The sequence below is a fragment of the Scomber scombrus genome, chromosome 21 (genome assembly GCF_963691925.1).
Source record: "Scomber scombrus chromosome 21, fScoSco1.1, whole genome shotgun sequence".
NCBI classification, from domain to species: Eukaryota; Metazoa; Chordata; class Actinopteri; order Scombriformes; family Scombridae; genus Scomber; species Scomber scombrus.
This window is the reverse complement of record NC_084990.1, coordinates 22,283,157-22,301,220: the sequence shown is the minus strand read 5'-3', so window position 1 is coordinate 22,301,220 and position 18,064 is coordinate 22,283,157. Positions and strand designations below refer to the sequence as shown.

General features: G+C 40.4%; 2 protein-coding genes across 2 annotated transcripts in view; both read right to left on the bottom strand.

Annotated features, from left to right (window-relative positions):
• etv4 (ETS variant transcription factor 4) overlaps window positions 1–11,691 on the bottom strand; it is a 34,198-nt gene extending 22,507 nt beyond the window's left edge. The window contains exons 1-4 of the mRNA XM_062443050.1: window positions 11,543–11,691; window positions 10,786–10,876; window positions 10,527–10,574; window positions 5,138–5,191 (exon numbers count right to left, since the gene is read on the bottom strand). Coding sequence (XP_062299034.1) covers window positions 5,138–5,191; window positions 10,527–10,574; window positions 10,786–10,876; window positions 11,543–11,599 — 250 coding nt within the window. The 5' untranslated portion in view covers window positions 11,600–11,691. The remainder of the gene's footprint in view (window positions 1–5,137; window positions 5,192–10,526; window positions 10,575–10,785; window positions 10,877–11,542) is intronic.
• nbr1a (NBR1 autophagy cargo receptor a) overlaps window positions 1–18,064 on the bottom strand; it is a 504,698-nt gene that overhangs the window by 243,103 nt on the left and 243,531 nt on the right. The window lies entirely within an intron of this gene.

The window sequence follows — 18,064 nt, the reverse complement described above, 5'->3', positions numbered from 1 at the left end:
GCATACTCAGAATACCACCCAAAGTAACAGTTGCTCATTTCACAGGAAAATGCATATGGTAAGTCATGGGTCTGTTTTACGTCTATTCACAATCTCATTATTACAAATAGGGGAAGGAAATGCCCAAATTGTTTTAAACTGGGATTATCCTTTTTAAACAGGCAAGATGTCCAAACTGGACATCATCACTGCCATGTGTGCACAGTTGACACACACACACACACACACACACACACACACACACACACACACACACACACACACACACACACACACACACACACACACACACACACTCCCTGGTATCTTCCTATTGGTGATTACTTCAGTTCAACTACTGTTATTTTTACGGCTTTGCCCCTTCTCTTTCTCAGCATCTGTTCACCTCTTTGGTCTGTGCTCAATTTCTAAAGAGAAAACATTCCAGCTACAGAAAGCAGGAGACGTCCTGCTGGAGTAAACGACACACACACACACAGCACATACCCACACACACACGCACACCTAGGAGGCACACACACTCATAGGTAATAGAAATATACAAGCATGCACATGAGTATCACAGGGATGCAGCTAGCACGCACGCACACAAACCCACGCACGACACTCTCTCGTCTTTTCCTCACATGCACTTCCCCTCACTCTCCTGTAATAAAACACACACTGCCGTCCATTCACAAAGCTATGCTGCTGACACTCGGGCAGCGCTGCCTGGCTCAAATCCCCTGGCCCCCTGGATTTGACAGGGCTGTTCTGAATCAACACGTAAAAGTACAGCTTTTACTTCCCCACTGGAAGCTGTTTAACGCCTATTACGCTACATGCTTGGCCTTCACAAACCCGTTTTTATTGGATACGATTAAGTAAGAGGCCTAATTAATGTCTCTTTTAAAAAGAATCCTATCCTAAAAACAAATTGAAGCTTTCTAAAAACTAAATCTGTGGTTCTCAAAGATGTGATTGTAATTACACCAAATAAAAAGGAGGTGCAGATTAAAAGCATGATCTTTAAAAGTAATGTCTTCAGATGAAAATGCAAACAGAAAAATAGACCTGCACCTCTCTCTTAGGTGTTGTTCGTGGTGGAATAACATCCCCCAATGTCATGAATGAAGGTTCACTCCCCTTAACTCAATGTGCTGCCTCAGCCGCTCTTTCACAACCAGCCCATTCATAAAACTGCGGGACTGAAGTTTGTATGTGTGTAAAATGTGTGCGTGTATAGCAGGCCAAGTGTGTTTATACGTGCGCATAAGTAAGTGGATGAGAGGCCCGTCGAAAGAAATCATCTGTTCACTTAAGAGAAATCAGCTATTTTACTCATGAGCATAAATCCACGTGAGCAGCACAGATAAACAAAACACAGCAACAAACAGTCATTGAGGAAGCTTCGCCTCCCCAGAGCGAGCAGGCGAGCGGTATTCGTGCATATCTGGCAGGCACCTGGCTGTTTTTGCGCACTTTGTTGCATAGCAGCTGTATTTTGGAAAAGTGGAGAACACAGGGCTGCATGTTTCTCTTTTGGGGAGAGAGGGAGCAACGGAGGGAGGGGCTCGATTCACCCATCGCCCCATGCTCCAAATAGGGCCTGATTGGGCCAGTTCTGATCCAGAAAAACAACCCAAACAAGAGGAAGGCTGTGAATTCATGACAAAGCAGAACACACAGAGCCAGAGAGACACACTGCTGGGAGGATTTGGTTAGAGCTGGGTTACTGGAACTTTTTCTTTCTCTTCTTTGTACTCCTTTCTTTCCCTATTTCTGTCTTTCTTTGCTTAATTCGTTCTTCTTGTCCCGCTATAATCTCTATCATGTTGGAGAGTAGAGATTAGTCAAAAATGTATTTATAGATTTTTTTGGATAATTGATTCATTTCTCAAGACATTTTTAAGTTAATACGTCCAAATATGACCTATTTTCAGCCTCTCAATTGTGAGGATTGGCTGCGTTTCCTTGTCTTATATGATGATAAATAAGAAATCCTGATGTTTTGATGGTTGCTGAGCAATTTTAAGAAATAATCTTGACCTTTAGTAAATTTAATGTCTTTAATTCAGTGTTTTTCACAATTTTCTGACATTTTATGGGCCGAATAATTCATCAAAATACTGACGGGAAGCAGAATGTCGCAAACAAATCACTAACAGACTCAATAACAAACCAAAAAAAATCAAATCAACAAAAAAAAAAAAAGAGGACACAGATTATGAAGGAGCTCCGTGCAGTTTCATCATCATTTCTTCTCTAGTTCCTCTTTTATCCTCTTCACTTGCTCTAATCTTGCTAAACTCACTGTCCGAGAAGCACTGTAACGGCATTCTATAGCCGCAACTTCCTATATAATTACTGCAAGGCACAAAACTAAACAATCGTCCCACACAGCTCAGAAATCGCTGGATTAGTTCACATCTTGGAACACTCAAAGTGTGTGTGTGTGTGCGTGTGTGTGTGTGTGTGTGTGTGTGTGTCGAGAGAGAGAGAGAGAGAGAGGTAGAGAGAAAAGGGAAAGGGGAGGGCAGAGGAGGTGGGGATGGGGGGAGGTGAGGGGTCCAGATTTTTAAATTCAACTTAGTTTGTACAGACACAGGAAGGGAAGGAGGAGTTTGGAGTATCCACTTGAAGAGGCGGGGGGCGTCAGAGAGGGGGGGGGGGGGGGATCTGTAGTACTGTAGGACTTTTTTATGAATGAAGACCGAAGGAGAGAGCAGCGGAGGACTGAGAGGGAGAGAGGGAGAGAGAGAAGGAGAGAGAGAAAGAAAGAGAGAGCAAGAGAGAGGGGGGAGGGAGAGGCACACTTCCTCTTACGCACGCAGGAAGAAAATTTATGAATGGGTCACATCTCTCGAGCTGCTCCAAGTGTAAACAACATACTTGGACAAAGAAGAACGAGCTCTGAGCGCAGGCAATGCCTCAGCGAACGTCCCGACTGTGGCCTTTTAGCGTGTCTGACACACACACAAAACAAAAGTAAAGTAATGACATGTTCAAACTATTTAAGTTTAATTAAGTATATGCACTTTAAATTTGATTGACACCTCCATGTGTTTCTTCCCCGCAGGCAGAAAACAGACAAAAGGAATCTGTCTGACAGTCTAGCGTCGGACGAGAAAAAAACCCCGAAGGTGCTGTCAGCGCCAAAATAAAACCAACATTAATCCTCCTCTCCTCTTGATGAGCCTGAGATTAAAATCACATCCTACTTTTAAGACTTTGTTTCCATGCAGGTTCAATCACATTACTTCAATGGAAAAAATATGCTACGCTGTTATCACCAATGGCTCAATTACCTTTAAATACACACACAGGCAGGTCAGCAAGTACATAAAAGTTGCATGTTTGCATAACCTTCCCTCAATGGCAGCCTGCAGACAGAGCACGCTTGTTAGCTGTGAACTAAAGGAGAATGAACCAGATGAGATAGATTTACCAGATGTGCAGGTATTGCACAATCCCTCCGTTGCCCCCCTCCACCCCCTCCTCTTCCTTAATCTAGCATTCCAGCATGTCCAAATGTTTTTGCCTCTCTTCTTTTTTTCTGTTTCACTGGCTCCCTCCTTCCGTCTCCCCTCTCTCTCTCTCTCTCTCTCTCTCTCTCTGTCTCTCTCTCTCTCCGTCAACACCACACCCATGCAGGTAACAACCTGACTCAGTAAACAACAATGTTTAATTTTACCATGGCTCCTTTTTCAATGGAAGTATCAATTATATTCCGGTGACCTGGGATTAGGGCTTTGCTTTATGTTTTTTATATGCGCTTGAGTTTCCAAAACAGGTGAGTCACCTGTTTTTAAAAGCGCACCAGACGCTGTGAGTGTGTCTCAGTTAACTATCGGAAGAGACAAGCCTTTTTATGTAGCGCTGCTTTTAATATACCACAAACACGAACTGAGATGAATGTATTTAAAGTCACTTGTCAGCTTCAGTTTTCCATCAATCAAAGCTCAATAGAGATGCTCTAACTGGACTCTGGCTATTGACTGTGACCAGCAGGGACACTGTCTGTCAACGCTGCAGTGTCTCTGCTGTGTGTAAATGAGCTGCCCGTCAAACCGAAGCCCCCATGACCCTGCAAATCATACCCGGGTCAACCGTTAGCAGTGGCCTGACAGCTGATTGGCTGACAGGCCAGGGGGTTAAGTAGACATGACCTCAGTGTGCCCCTGGGTTCATCCGTGCTTCCTCTGCAGCATTGTTGGCCAACAGACAGCGACAATATTGCACAGGGCATGTGTCACAGAGGGGCTGACCAGTTGTGACTTGGTGCTGGTTTAATCACATGATGTTTACATACAAAAGGCGCATGGGGTTTCAATTGGAGGAAGTGCCTTTGACTGGGACTGAAAGCTGTCAGTTTTACTTGGGTGATGAGATTATTGTTGAGTTATTTTAAGATCTCTTTAAGTTGCTAAGCATTTCATTGTCATTGCCAAAGATGGAAAAGCCTGCAGTGTTATGAATGGGACCGAAAAAAACAGTTTGTAGAGCAACACGTACCCCCACCTAGATCCTGATTTGCCATTGTTAGCACACACAACAAGAAAGGGAAACTCATTCAAATAGCCGCTCAGTTGTGCAGCCCAGGAATTTGCTTTCCCATTTTACACCTTCCGATATACACAAAAGGCCATCTTTGTACCTGGGCCCTGAATAATTTTTTACTGGTTTCCTGGGCCGTACCCATTCAGCTTTTCAAAGGCATGCAAATGGATGACGGCAGCACATACTGCCGGCATCCAAATTCACTTCATGATGACTGGCTCATTAGGCCCTCTGTTTCTGCATAGCTTTGTCTGCCAAAGAGATTACTGTAACATCAGCGAGTTACAGTATCCCCACCTAAGCCTCTGGCGGTTTCACAGCCCAAATTTGACCGCTGGTTTCACTTTCTCATAGGCATGCATACTTTAGCTGGAATTACACGATCAAGCCAAATGACCAAATCTGAAAGACGGGTGAGGCTGTCCGTGCACAGCTCTGTATATTGTAGGAATCTGTGTATGATTGAATAAACAGTAATAATACAACTGTGTAATGTGCTGTGTGGCCAGAAAATGTGATTTTTGATGCACGTATAAATCCACTCAGTGAGATATGGACACGCATGCATTGAAAGAACAAAGAAATTGAATGTACTCACAGTTCTCAGAGTGGAAATCAGGAACAAATTGTTCATCACTGTCAGGAACCTGAGCTGAAATGGGAAGACAAAAAGAAGAACCAAACTTTTATTATTATGTTTAAATTATCATTATTATTATTACATTTTAAGACAACATCTGACCTCTCCCTGTATCTCCTTTCCTCCTCCTCCTCCTCCTCCTCCTCTCTCGCTCTTTTTTTCTTCAGTGAAATCTGAGTCACAGCCACGCTGGGCTTCATTCAGGCGACCTTCATTTTACAGTTTTTTTGCAGCGTGCCAGCACTTTGCTTATTCATAGATCAATACACCATAGTCACCAACACGGAGCTGCTGACTAGTATCATGTCCAGATGTGTTTCATCATTATATCATTAACCTTTGACTCTAGTTTAGAGATTCTAGCCAATTCAAAACAGACATATAGACTGACAACAACCATGAAGCTGACATCCAGTCATTATGTATTGAGACCCAAATTTAGAATTTGATTAAATAAATAAACACATCATACAATCGATTAAACAATGAAGTTTTGTAATAATCCAACACATTTTGAAAACTCAACTCATTATTATGAAATGTTACTTAATCCTCCTTCATCATAGAGTGACCGTTTATTTCAGTTCCCTTTTTTATTTAATTCCATTACATTTTATTTCAAAATTTATTTCATATCCACATTTTTTTCAACTCAAAATCACAGTCTAAAAATAAAACAAAACAGCACAGTGCCCCAAGTTGACGTCTAATCAGTGGAAAGGAAGTCATTTCCCCTCCACATTCATTAATACTATACAGTAATGTCATGACATGCAACTCTTTTCTTCTCTATTTAAAACTAGTCAGTCATCTCATATGCCAATAGTCACATTTGCAGCAATACCAATAGCTTCTGTCTATTTCCATTGTAGAAAATCCAGACAGACTAAACAGGCTGTTCCGGCTAAACAAGTGAGGAAATCTGTCAAGTGCTGTGACAAACCAGCCACTCAGATGCAACTTATCTCTGTCCCAAAGCGCGGGGACTTTGTCTCACAATCTAGAAGTAGTCTGGATTTCATCTGTTTTGCAGATGAGGAATCGTTCTATAGTCAAAAGCAAGAAGTGGAGATAAAACAATGGAACTGCATTAAATACAAGAGAAGTGATGAAATGCAGTGCTGAATGAATGCAGTTTAAGATTTGATCACACTGCTTTTCCTTTTAAGTAGTAGAAACAGTTCATATATCAACATATCAGTTGGTTATAATACTGTGATGCATTAATGTATGTGTCTCTGAAACTATATACAGCCAGATTGCACTGATTTGTAAAAAAAAAAAAAAAAAAAAAAAGGGCCAGTCACTACAGTGATATAGTGTATGTGCAATATCTTTATCTGATCTTAAATTACTTGCAGTGGTGTACTATATCAAAAAGTATCAGTGGTCCTGATTATACGCTCCCTCATAATGAAACTCATCCAGGATCTCTGTGAATAAGCACAGTCAGTAATGCTGGGCCCAGGTGCAGCAGAGCTAGACAGACACTATTGTATGGCTCCCTCCTTTTTTTTTTTTTTTTTGGGGAATCCAAACCCATTCACAATTGTGCTTTTGGAGCTTTGGATTTTAAGTCACACAAACAGGTTAGAAAAGCCCAAATGATTTGACTGCCAACACCCCACTATGGGGTGAGGAGGTCAAATTCACCCACTGAGCCATAAGCGCTCTGGCATTTTGTTTGCTACTCTTGAATTAATGACCTAACCCTCAACGTAGAGCAGAAACAGGGCAAGTTTCTGGGGTTTTAAAGTGTTTCCATTGCCCGGGACCTGCACTTACGTCATGGTACAAGCTAACTGGGTAAGGAAAAGTTGATGGCTATCATTAAATAACATGAACCCAATCAGGGGCGTAATGGGCTACAAAATCAAAATGGCACCATGTTGCAGATGCTTGAGCACCATTCACTTAATAGAGAAACTAAAAAAGGAGCCATTTTTATTTCACTATTAGAACTTCCTCATAAAATTCCTTTTTGTATTTCTCAGACACAATGTCACCATGAGTCTGCACCGAGGCCTCCGGTTTCTTTTTAAAGTTTTTTTTAAACTTCTCTACCAGGAACTTAAATCCAACCCAGCGTTCTGCCTAAATGACCCCTCCTCTCCTCATCCAAGGAGGTTTCCAGACAATGATGCGCACATCACAGAAGCCAAAACAAGGGCGCAGCAGAGACGGGACAAAAAGAGGAAATAAGAAATTCAAAATCTACTTTCTTGTCGTCACACTCCTCCTTCCTGTGCAGAGGAAACCGGATGACGGCATTTTGGAGCATGTTCAGATAAATGACATCGATTTCTTATATAACGCAGCATCCTGTGGCTTACTATACCATAATAATATTACCTCCTTTTAAATTTTCTTGTCTTTTTGCCCTCAGGGGGAAGGAGGAGGGGGGGAATAAAGCTGCTGATGAGACAGAGCAGGGGCCAATATTTATGCGCACTTTCCTGTGTGTGTGTGTGTGTGTGTGTGTGCGTATGAGCGCTCGCCTGCGTATCTGATTTGTTTCCAGGAACACCTCGTCTGGGGCTTTGAGATGCAAGTCAGCACAAGAAGGAAAGTGTGTTTATACGAGCACAGACGCATGTTCTCCCCCTGATGCTTCCAGGCACCTTGAATGACTTTTTTTTTTTTCTCTCAGTGGGAGATCCTGGGAGGAGCTTAAAGCAGCCCCAGTCATATAAACCTAAAGGCCAATGAGACAAGATGTGACAAGCTCCTGAACTCTTGCCATTCAGTTCTTCACCCTTTCTGTCTCTCTTTTGCTTCCGCTCTCCTTTGGCTTAAAAAAAAAAAAAAACTTCCCTCAAGCTACCCCAGCTTTTACAATCTTGGTGAATCCCTCACAACTACAATCAGTCATGATAAGGTCTTTAATTAATGCAACAGGAAAGGAGAGGTCTTAGCTGGGGAAGCTGAAAACAAGCCAGTACTTAGGGTTAAATAACACTTTGATACAGTTACACTTCCATCTTTCTCTCCTGTTTTTTTTATTGCTTTCTTCACTCTCTGCCACTCAACAATAAGCTGCCACCCAATTTGTGAATACATCATATAATATAATGTTGTACCATAAAGAATGAGCTCACTTAGATTAGTAAAAAAAAACTTTTCTCATTTACCTGACAGTGATATCAAGCCATGAAAATAGTTTGTGTCTTATTTGATTTGATGTGAGATTTCTTTCTCAACCCCAATACAAAAGAAGTTGACTAGATTTATGCTTCTGTTGCTTACAATACATAGAAAATACTTAATTAAAGAGCAACAACTCTTCCCAGAAAAAGTGCCTCATTGCTCTAAATTTTCCACAGAAGTCACTGTCATCGGTTTTCATACAAGATGACTTCTTTTGTAGAAAGCAGTTCCAATAAAAAAAAACTCACCACAGTGACTTCTGAGGATTATTCAGAGTAACCATGGCAATATTTATAGACAGAAATGTTACTTTTAATCTTTGAAAATGTTGTTTTCACAGTTTTGAGCATGACGAATACAATTCAATTCACCCATGAGAGAAATCTCACAGGCTGATATCTCAGCCTGGGCAAGTAAAACCAAAACTAACTGAACGACTAGGTGAGAAATAGATTTTTTTTTTTTTTGGGTGGCCTTTACAGCTAAATCTGTGAATACAAATAGGCTCCAACTTTGAAGCGACACCCATTGTTGCAGTTTTATTGGCTCTGGCTCTCGTCTTTGTCTGCTTGAGACAGTGGTGTGAAGCGAACTTGCTGGTTTTTGACGCTGCATAAGAAAAGGTGAGAAACCTAAAGTAGATGCAGCATTGTTTGTCATAAACAGTAGCTGACCCGGGGAGTCGGCTTTACTCAACTCATTGCAACCGTCTCACTTCCCTATTGCTGCTCTGTTGTACACTGTGTATGACTCAATGTCAATATTGGGACTTGGTGTACTGTTTTAAGATGACATTAGCAATTTATCCGACTTAGAAAATCTTGTGAAATTCCTTTAAACACAGCAGAGCACCAACCAAGCACTATATAGTCACTTCATGAAAAAAGCATTTACATAAAAAATACAATAACATCTCTGCCATAACTTAAAACTTAGAAGATTCCCTCCAGACATGTTTTAAGACGTATAAAAAGTGGAGCAATAATCTACTTTTATTAAAAAAAAGTCTTTTAAAACATGCTGGACACAAAATATCTCCTATTTTTTCAGTGTCTGTGCACTGAAAGCTTCAACTTGCCACATCACACACGTCTAATTTACACAACTGGCTTCCACAATAGCTGCAATGTCGCAAATTCATGCTTGTACATGTACGCTTTAAACTGAGATTTTAAAAAAAGGTGAGCACAGCCAAACTTCACTCCTTCAGCAAATGAACATGAAAACAGCCTTTTAGTGTCCAACTCAAACATCCAAGAGAAGTAACAATAAGCCAAAAAAACACATTTTAACATGGAGGGGGACTTTTAAATGTTTAGATTTATGAGGCTGATTTGGTTCACATTAGAATAAAAATGTCAAATAAGTGGTGTTTCCCTTCAGACCTCCACATCAAAGCACATCAAAGCAACTAACACAACAAATTCACACCTCGGGGTGCAGTTCTCTCTCTCTTCTTTTTCTTTTTTTTTTTTTTTTACTTGCAGCTTTAAGCACAGACAGCCACTATCCTGCAACTGTTCTGCTCCAGGTTACCACCAAACAGCCATAATGACTCATGGCTCGTGTTGTTCTCCCTCTTCTTGACATACAGTATAATTACTTGATTAGAGTGCTCGTCATCATTGCACTTATTAAGTCTTCTTAGCTGACAATTGCCTCTGACCGGGACTCATTTCATCGCTATGAGTGACACAAGCCAAATACTGTGTTTGTTTGCATTGGCCGCTGGCTGGCACGCATGCTACATGCCAACATGGCCAAAATAGGACATGCTCAAAGCTAATAATGTCCCGTCTGTGTTCTCTCCCTGGCCTTCTTTTTTTCTTTTTTTTTTCTCAGTTTTGTATGGTTTATGAGCATGTGTGTTGCATCAGAAAGTTTGGGCTCCCCAGTGAGTCTCTTTACAGCAGCTAAGGAGGTCATCTTTTTCACCAGTCACCTTTTTTCACCAAAGCCAAAGTTTTATGACAGCACTTTAAAACAACAGCAACAACAACAACAAAAAAAGCAGAATTTGTGATAAAATTCTGATTATAGATGATGGAAAGCAAGTACATAGGCAACATTGCTGTATATATTAGGTTTCTGTGCTTTCCAATCTTTCCAGAGAGACACATCAGGAAGCCTCATGATTGTCACAAATGGGGAAATCATTGCAGAAAAGCTTTAAAATAAAATAAAAAAAAGCAAGTCTCACCTTCTGTGAGCCATGTCTCCTGGAGTTGGCTTAAATCCTGGAAGAGGTCTGAATAGAAAGATAGATAGAAAAGGAAGAAATCAACACACTGCAGAATGACAAGCTGACATATGCTCAATAATATATCTCTTATCTTATGGTATGTTAATGCAGGAACTTCAGATTCAGACTGACATTTCTTGGGGTTGATAAACCATGATGTAAACATGCTTTATGCAGAGACACTAAAGGCCAAAATTGACAACTTCCACTACTTTACCTTCAGATTCCTGAGGGGGTAATTCTGTGTCCATGTATTTCCTTTTCGCTGCCATCAACAGTCTATTTAGGGGCCCATTTCCTTGCGACTTCTGCAAAAAAAAACCCCCATAGATAACAGAGGAGAAGTGAGAAACAGACTTCAACAAGGCATTTCCAGCACATAAGTGTCAAAACAGCTAATGCCATGTTAAATGTGGTCTGGGGGAAAATAAAAAAAACAACAAGTTGGACACATTTGTTAAATAAATAAATAAATAAATAAGATAAGATAAGCAGTAATAATAATAATGATTTGTCATAATTTAAATGAAAGCCTACTGCAGCTGGGTGAACACCAAGCTCCTTAGAAAACAACACATTTCTCAGTTGTGGAGGCAATCTTGGAAAAACAAACGCGCTGTTTGCGTCTGACGAAAGTGACCATTTGGCACACACTGACACTCTCTTCAGCCAAAGTATCCCGTAAAAGAAACCCGCTGACAAACATTGTTAAATGCAGCACTTGCTATCTTTTATTTTATGAAGATTTTGTCATAGTTTTAAGCGGGGTGAGAAGTAGTTTTCAATCGCACTCAAACACACACACACACACACATATATATACACATACACGCATACACACAGTTGCTTCAGCCAAAACTCGTGCAGACGCGAGACGAGGGAGAGAGAGCGATAAAGCCCAGTAGCGGAGTCATTAAAAAAAAAAAACAGGCAAAAAAAGCACCGAAGTAATAGAAGAGTTCATCCATACGTACATTTGCTAAAGTGTAAGGCACTTGCTGGTCCAAATATCCATCCATCTTATAATCCATCCGTTAACCGTTTGTGGTCATTTAGGCAGAGTTGAGTGAGATCCACGCAGCCTGCAGGGAGAGGAGGGAGCGCTGCTTGTGAATGGAGCTGCGTGGAGGCTGCATGCATAATGAGCTCCATTCACAAAAAATGCCGAGGGGAAGTGATGGCGAGTGATTACCCAGCGGGCTGCTGCCCTCTTTACAAATCTCTTTTTTTTTTTTCTCTCTCTCTCTTTCTGTGTGTTTGTGTGTGTATGTGCGCGTGAAAAAGACAGACAGGTCGTCACGCACCTATAAGTTTCAGGTAATACACATCAAGTTGGAAGAATAAATCAGTTTCATTTAGTTTAAGCGTCTAATCAAGTTGCGCTTTTTTTTTTGCTTTTTATGTTTGAAAACGCACCAGAAGGGTCATAAAGCGCTTATGAAAAAAAAGGCTTGTTATTTAGTCGCCTATTTCTTGGGTTTTTGCCACGTCTGCCCAGATTACCAGGCTCCTCTTTCAGCTTTAGGAAACAGCAGCGCTGGAACTATGAGGGGAAACAGATGTTGCTTTTTAGTCGAGTCACTGCAACAAAAACTCAATTTCGACCCCCCAAATAACATAACTGACACATATAGTTAAAGGGAGTTAGGTTAGAGTTTGTACTGAAGTGGGGAGACTTTAGAGAGCCAGCTGTGCTGTCATTTCTGCAACAGACATGATTTGAGGATAATAGAGAGACTTGCTTTTCTTGCTCGGGCCCGAGGAGTTTCATGATTGGTGGATTTCCTCTTTCAAGGGCTCGGATTTCTTGCCTTTGTCCGGATGAATACACTGACTTATGAATGAAGTCTCGGTTCCTCCTGTGAGCCAATCAAAAACCAGGTAGTCGGGTTCCTAGCAACCGTGGGAGGAGCTTGCACCGCTGCAGCCAATCACCTGTCTGCAGACGCCAGGCTTTTATACAGGATTTTCCAGTTGTTTTTCATTCACAAAAAAGAGAGAGGGAAAGTTAGAAAAAAAAAAAAACTTCCATTCATAAAAACCTGCCCTGGCACGAAAGTCCTGACATGTTTTTCTCTTCTTGCCCGGACAAACTCAAAGAACTTGAGCTTGTTTACCTCATTTCATGTGTCTACCCCCTCTACTTATGACAAGCAGTGATCGCAGCCAGGAAGGAGAAGTGGCACTACCTCTGCAGAAGCCCTGAACATCAAAAAATCTGCATCAAAACTGACGTAAATCAGTTCAGGCCCATGCATTCTTGAATTCTTGTGGTTTTGAGTCTACACCACAGGAAAAACCACAGGGCTTAAAGTTCTCTGTCATGCATTGTACACAAGACTAACACAAAGATGAAATGTTTGTTGCTTTACTGAAACTAAACTGCCTAACTAAAGCCAGAAAGACCGTTAGATTTTTTTTGTTTTAAAGGAAGAGTGGACAGACAGGAGACAGGAAACAAAGTTCTGATGAGATTTGAGGTTTAGTTTCAGTGGTGAAGGAGATTCAGAGGCGTACGCGATAAGCAGTTATAGAGCACGTACCCTCCTCTTCTTCCTCTCTCCTCTCTGTTGATATCCATCTATATCTTTCAATCGCCATAACAGGTGATTCTGCACATGTTATTTCCTGCTTAAGGATATTTAGATGCACATTTAGATGATATGACATCATCCCTCTGCTCTCTACAGCCTGCGTTTAGTGGTTTCACAGCAGAGCAGGACAGGCTCAAAGATAGTACAAAAGTAGATCATTATTGTTATTATATTCTATGTAAGTGAGTCATAAATTCTCTTCTGTAACCTTATAAGCTTAGATAGTGGTTCTGACATTGAGAGAAGATGAATCTGAAGGGTTTATAAGAGGATTTTAAAAAGAAAAAAACACACAGGAACTTTAGTTTATTATCTCTGTAGTTTCTTTTGCTTTAATTTGGTTAAATACTAGAAAGTTTTACCTCTTTAGACCTTTATAAAAACCTTGAAATGTAACAATCTGAGAAGGTTACTGTTAAACTGGCCTTTATGCATCCATGGTTGAACTGCTATGAAGAGGGTCAATATGCTTTAAATAAAGCGTTCATCAAGTCAAGGAAAAATTAGGTCTTAACAAACACTTTCCGACCGATTTCTATAACTTTACGAAAGCGATGTAGTGTCTCTGTCAAGTTTTATCAATCCTTACACAACTATCTCTGTCACTTTTCATGTACGACTAAGTGCAACACCACGAACGCTTGTGAGGAGATATTGTCTAAAGGCGTGTGTGCGGTTAACCTCATTTGAAGGGATTATCACGTCTCACCTCTCACTATGACAGCAGGATTTGCACCTGATAACACTTTTACTTTCAGGTGTGGTTAACTGACATGATGTTCAATAGTTTCATTTTTAGTGTGCACCGACCCAACATGCTTATCGAACCCTCCCCCCCCCCTTCCCTCTTCCCAAACCCCTGTACCTTTCGGATGCCGAATAAGGAGGCGTTGTGCAGAGCTATTTCTGTAACTTTCTGAAACGGATAAGCTGACATTCAAACCCACTTCATGCAGTGGTTGGCCAGCTGTGCAGAGGACAGTTAAGGTTTGAACTTCTCTCTCTAGATTTCATTTGTCACTCTTGATGCACTTCTTTCTATGTGAACAAATGAGTGCAACAGTATGATTATCTTCCAGGATAGTCTCTCTCATCTCCTCTCCCCTCTCTGAAAAAGTTGGCTTTTTTACTCCACCTTTGAGTGAAGCTGTTTGGAACGACTGTAAACACATTTCATGTCCATCGTCATCGTAAGAGCCAGTTCTGAGTGATCATAACGCGAGCTTAAGAGAGTTGGATATGAGGAATGTGCAAAGAGCCAAATATTTGTATATGTTGAGGCAGCAGTGTTTGAATAAAAGTGGAAATAGGTGTTAAAAATCCTGTTTTTGTTTTTACTACACATCTAACTTTGGGATATTAAAGTGTTGAAATACTCTGCAAAGTAGAGTTCCCACACCAGGCCTCAAACCCTGATCTCCAGAACCCCTAGACAACTGCACTGACCACTCAGCCAAATCTCATCTCCACTGAATACACAGTCCTGCAGCCATTAATGAATCCATGACACAGACAGAGTGGAAAGAGTGGCTCAGAGGAGAGAGACAGACACAGCGATGTAACCTCGTCATGCTACAAGTTATTTGAGATTATTTTTTCTTCTTCCCAAAAACAAATAATTAAAAAAATATTTGTACAAAAAAGTGACTATTTGGGGCGTATTCAGATTCAGCTCCACCGTTAATGGATACTATCTTCTTTCTAAGTTGCTCACCAGGCACATACTTGTAAACGTTTTCAGGCTTCCATGTTTTTAGGTCTATAAAGCATTAACTTCCTGCAAACTCCCCACAGACATAATAATTATAATGACACTTTGAAAGATTTAGCCATTATTTTTACAGCTGCTTCTTGTGTGTGTTTGTATGTAATAATAATAATTAGTTCAATTGGTGTCACATGACCTGCAATTCTGACTGTGGCCTATGACTATGCCAAAATTGTTTCGCAACTCATCTCCGCAGTAGGGCCATAGCAACAAGTAGAAGTTTAATTTTGAGAGGGGTTACAAGTCCAAAAGGATTGGGAATCAATGGGATGATAATAATAAAAAAACATTATCTAAATATGAATTATAAATGTTTGTGCTGATGGTTATATTACCATGTATTTCATTCTTATAATCATATTTTTCCTACCTATTCAAGAATGACTCAACATTATTGTGTTGTTGCCACCAAACAGTATTGGAAATGTCCTGAAAAGTTGCATGTGTTAAACCGCAAGTGACAAATAAAGCATGTGAGCTTTTTTGACACGAAATTCCCCATTTTCCATTTGACTATGATATTTTGTGCTTGTGAATCATCTCCCTCTCGCTCTCTCTCTCTCTCTCTCTCTCTCTCTCTCTCTCTCTCTCTCTCTCTCTCTCTCTCTCTCTCTCTCTCTCTCTCTCTCTCTAGCGGACATAAAAGAAAAAGCTCTCATGTGGAAACCCCCCGTTTTCATTGTGTCACTGTCTCTTTTCATCTACGAGTCAAAACTTTTACATCTGAAAATGAAAACTGTCACATGTGATTTCCTAACAGAGCACGACGACGAAGAAAAAAAAAAAGGTTATCTTTTGAAACGCTGCACGTGTTCGAAAAAGGCACATGTGTTTTTAATTCACATGTGGTTGACATCTTTAAATTGAAAACAAATGAAAAGGAACAGAAACAGCCTGTGTTAAATACCTATATAGTGGTACACCTACTATTGTGCTGATACAGTCATGTTATTATAGTCTGCACAAGATTTACTACTTCTTTGGCTCCTTTAGGATGAATTGAAATTATAAAGAACATAGGCAGTGGCCATAGATCAACTCAGGCTATTTCATTTACATTATACACACGCACACACACACACACACACACACACACACACACAGTGCTGAAATGCATTGTGAATCTATTGTAATAGTCATCCACCTCTGCGTCTAATATAGCTTTGTCAGCAGAGAGATAAGTACTGACAGAGACAGACGGGAGACATTTTAAGTTCAGTGCGGTGCTGTGGAGTGGACTCAAAGTGCTTATTGATCAAAGCTGCCTGATGGATGGGTGAAATGTTATTATAGCTTCAGCTGTTCTAGTTATGGAGAGACAGAGTGAGAAGTGTAGAAATGGAAGTATATGGAGAGGAATATTTAGAAAGAGCAAAATACTTTCACGAATTTAATAATGGGGGAAAAACAGACACAGAGCAGAAGAGATTAAAAATAAAGATTTGATGGAATGAAAGAAGGAAACAGACAGATAAAATAGGAGAGAGAATAATGAAGTAAGACAGGGGGCGAGAGGGGAGAGAAAAAAAAAAAGGATGTGGAGGCAAGAAGGAGCCAGAAGCCGAGGCGTCTGTGGGGGATGGTGTTGTGCGAAAGGATCATCTACAACACCTCCCTCCGCCTTTCCTCTCATCCTCTCTCTGGAGCTTCGTCTTCCTCTCTCGTCCATCACTCCTGATAAGACTGATGGTGACTGATAAACAAATAAAGATATTTGATAAAACAAGGAGCAAAGGGATTTACTGGAAGCATGATACATGATCAAAACATCCCATCACTCCCACTTTATGGGTGTTTTTTGTTTTTTTAAAGTCTAGGCTGACACAATCACATTTTTCCAGGAATTTTTAGGATTTATTTATTTTAATGTGACCTTTGTAGATTGTAAGATCAGATAAAATAAAATATACTGTACACTGGTGCATACAGCAACATATTAAAAAAAAATACGAGATACACATGATATAGGTATATAATCTATTGTACCCATAGTACATAGACTTTAGACTATTTCTAAAATAATAGAGCACAATGACCAGTGGCCAGTAAAGTGGCAGAGCATAAAAAGCACATGTGTAATGTCCATGTAAGCCAACATCTTAAAAAATCTTGTTAAAATCTGGTTTAGTGCACAGGAAATGACATGCAAAAACATCAACCATACTTTCTTGACTTGTCATAATGTGATGAACAAAACCATGTTTATCAGAATCAATGTTTTCAATCCCTGAAAAAAACCCTGTTCTCCACCATGTTAAATTTAATGTGTCTTTGTTTTTCTATCAAAACTTAGAGCAGGCTTTAAAGAGTTTGTGTTGGTTTCCCTGCCACTGCAATGATGGTTATCACCTTTCAGTTTCTTTCATAAACCTGCCCCATCTTCACCAAGCAGCACTCCATCGTGTGCAGTGCAGCAGCCGCACCCCTAGTGGGAATGTAATGGTTTCCCATAACAAGCAATACGCTGCTTTGCCAAGCAAGGCCAGAACCAAAACTAAACCATCTGGGTTCAATCCATGTGTGCCAACGTATAAATTCCAACCCACAAAAAGAAAACTTTTAGTTTTTCTGTTGTTTTCACCAACTGCACAAGTCGGTGGCTTTGACTAGTGCGTTATACTGTATATCCACATCAAATGTTGAAATTCACTCACTAAAAAAATCTTTAGATAAAAACTAATTTGCTGTTCTTGGATTCAAAAATCTCATTAATATTTAAGCCATCTAACATTAAACATTTCATCTTCTGCGTAGTTCGTACTGTGTAACTTTCCTGATACCTCATAAAACCAAATCTCTCATCTTATTATTGAGCCGTGGATAACATTGGTTTTCATTGTGAACGCTGGGCATCAGGACCATTAAAACAAACACGACATGCTCTCAGACTCGAGGCTGTCACGGTTTGTTTGGAGTGTTGAACGGGCTTCCGAGGAAGAGCAGCTTCTCTCACGTGCCATGCCAACTGGAAAATGATTCCTAATGCAAACACTTATCGTGTGAAACACAGGGCAGACTGTGCGTATGTGTTTAAGTGTGTGTTTTTCACATGCCCTTGTAACTTGCTTGTGCGTCTGTGCCCAGAGACAAACTTTTTCCAGTTTCTCTTCCAGGGTTACCAAAAATAATACAAA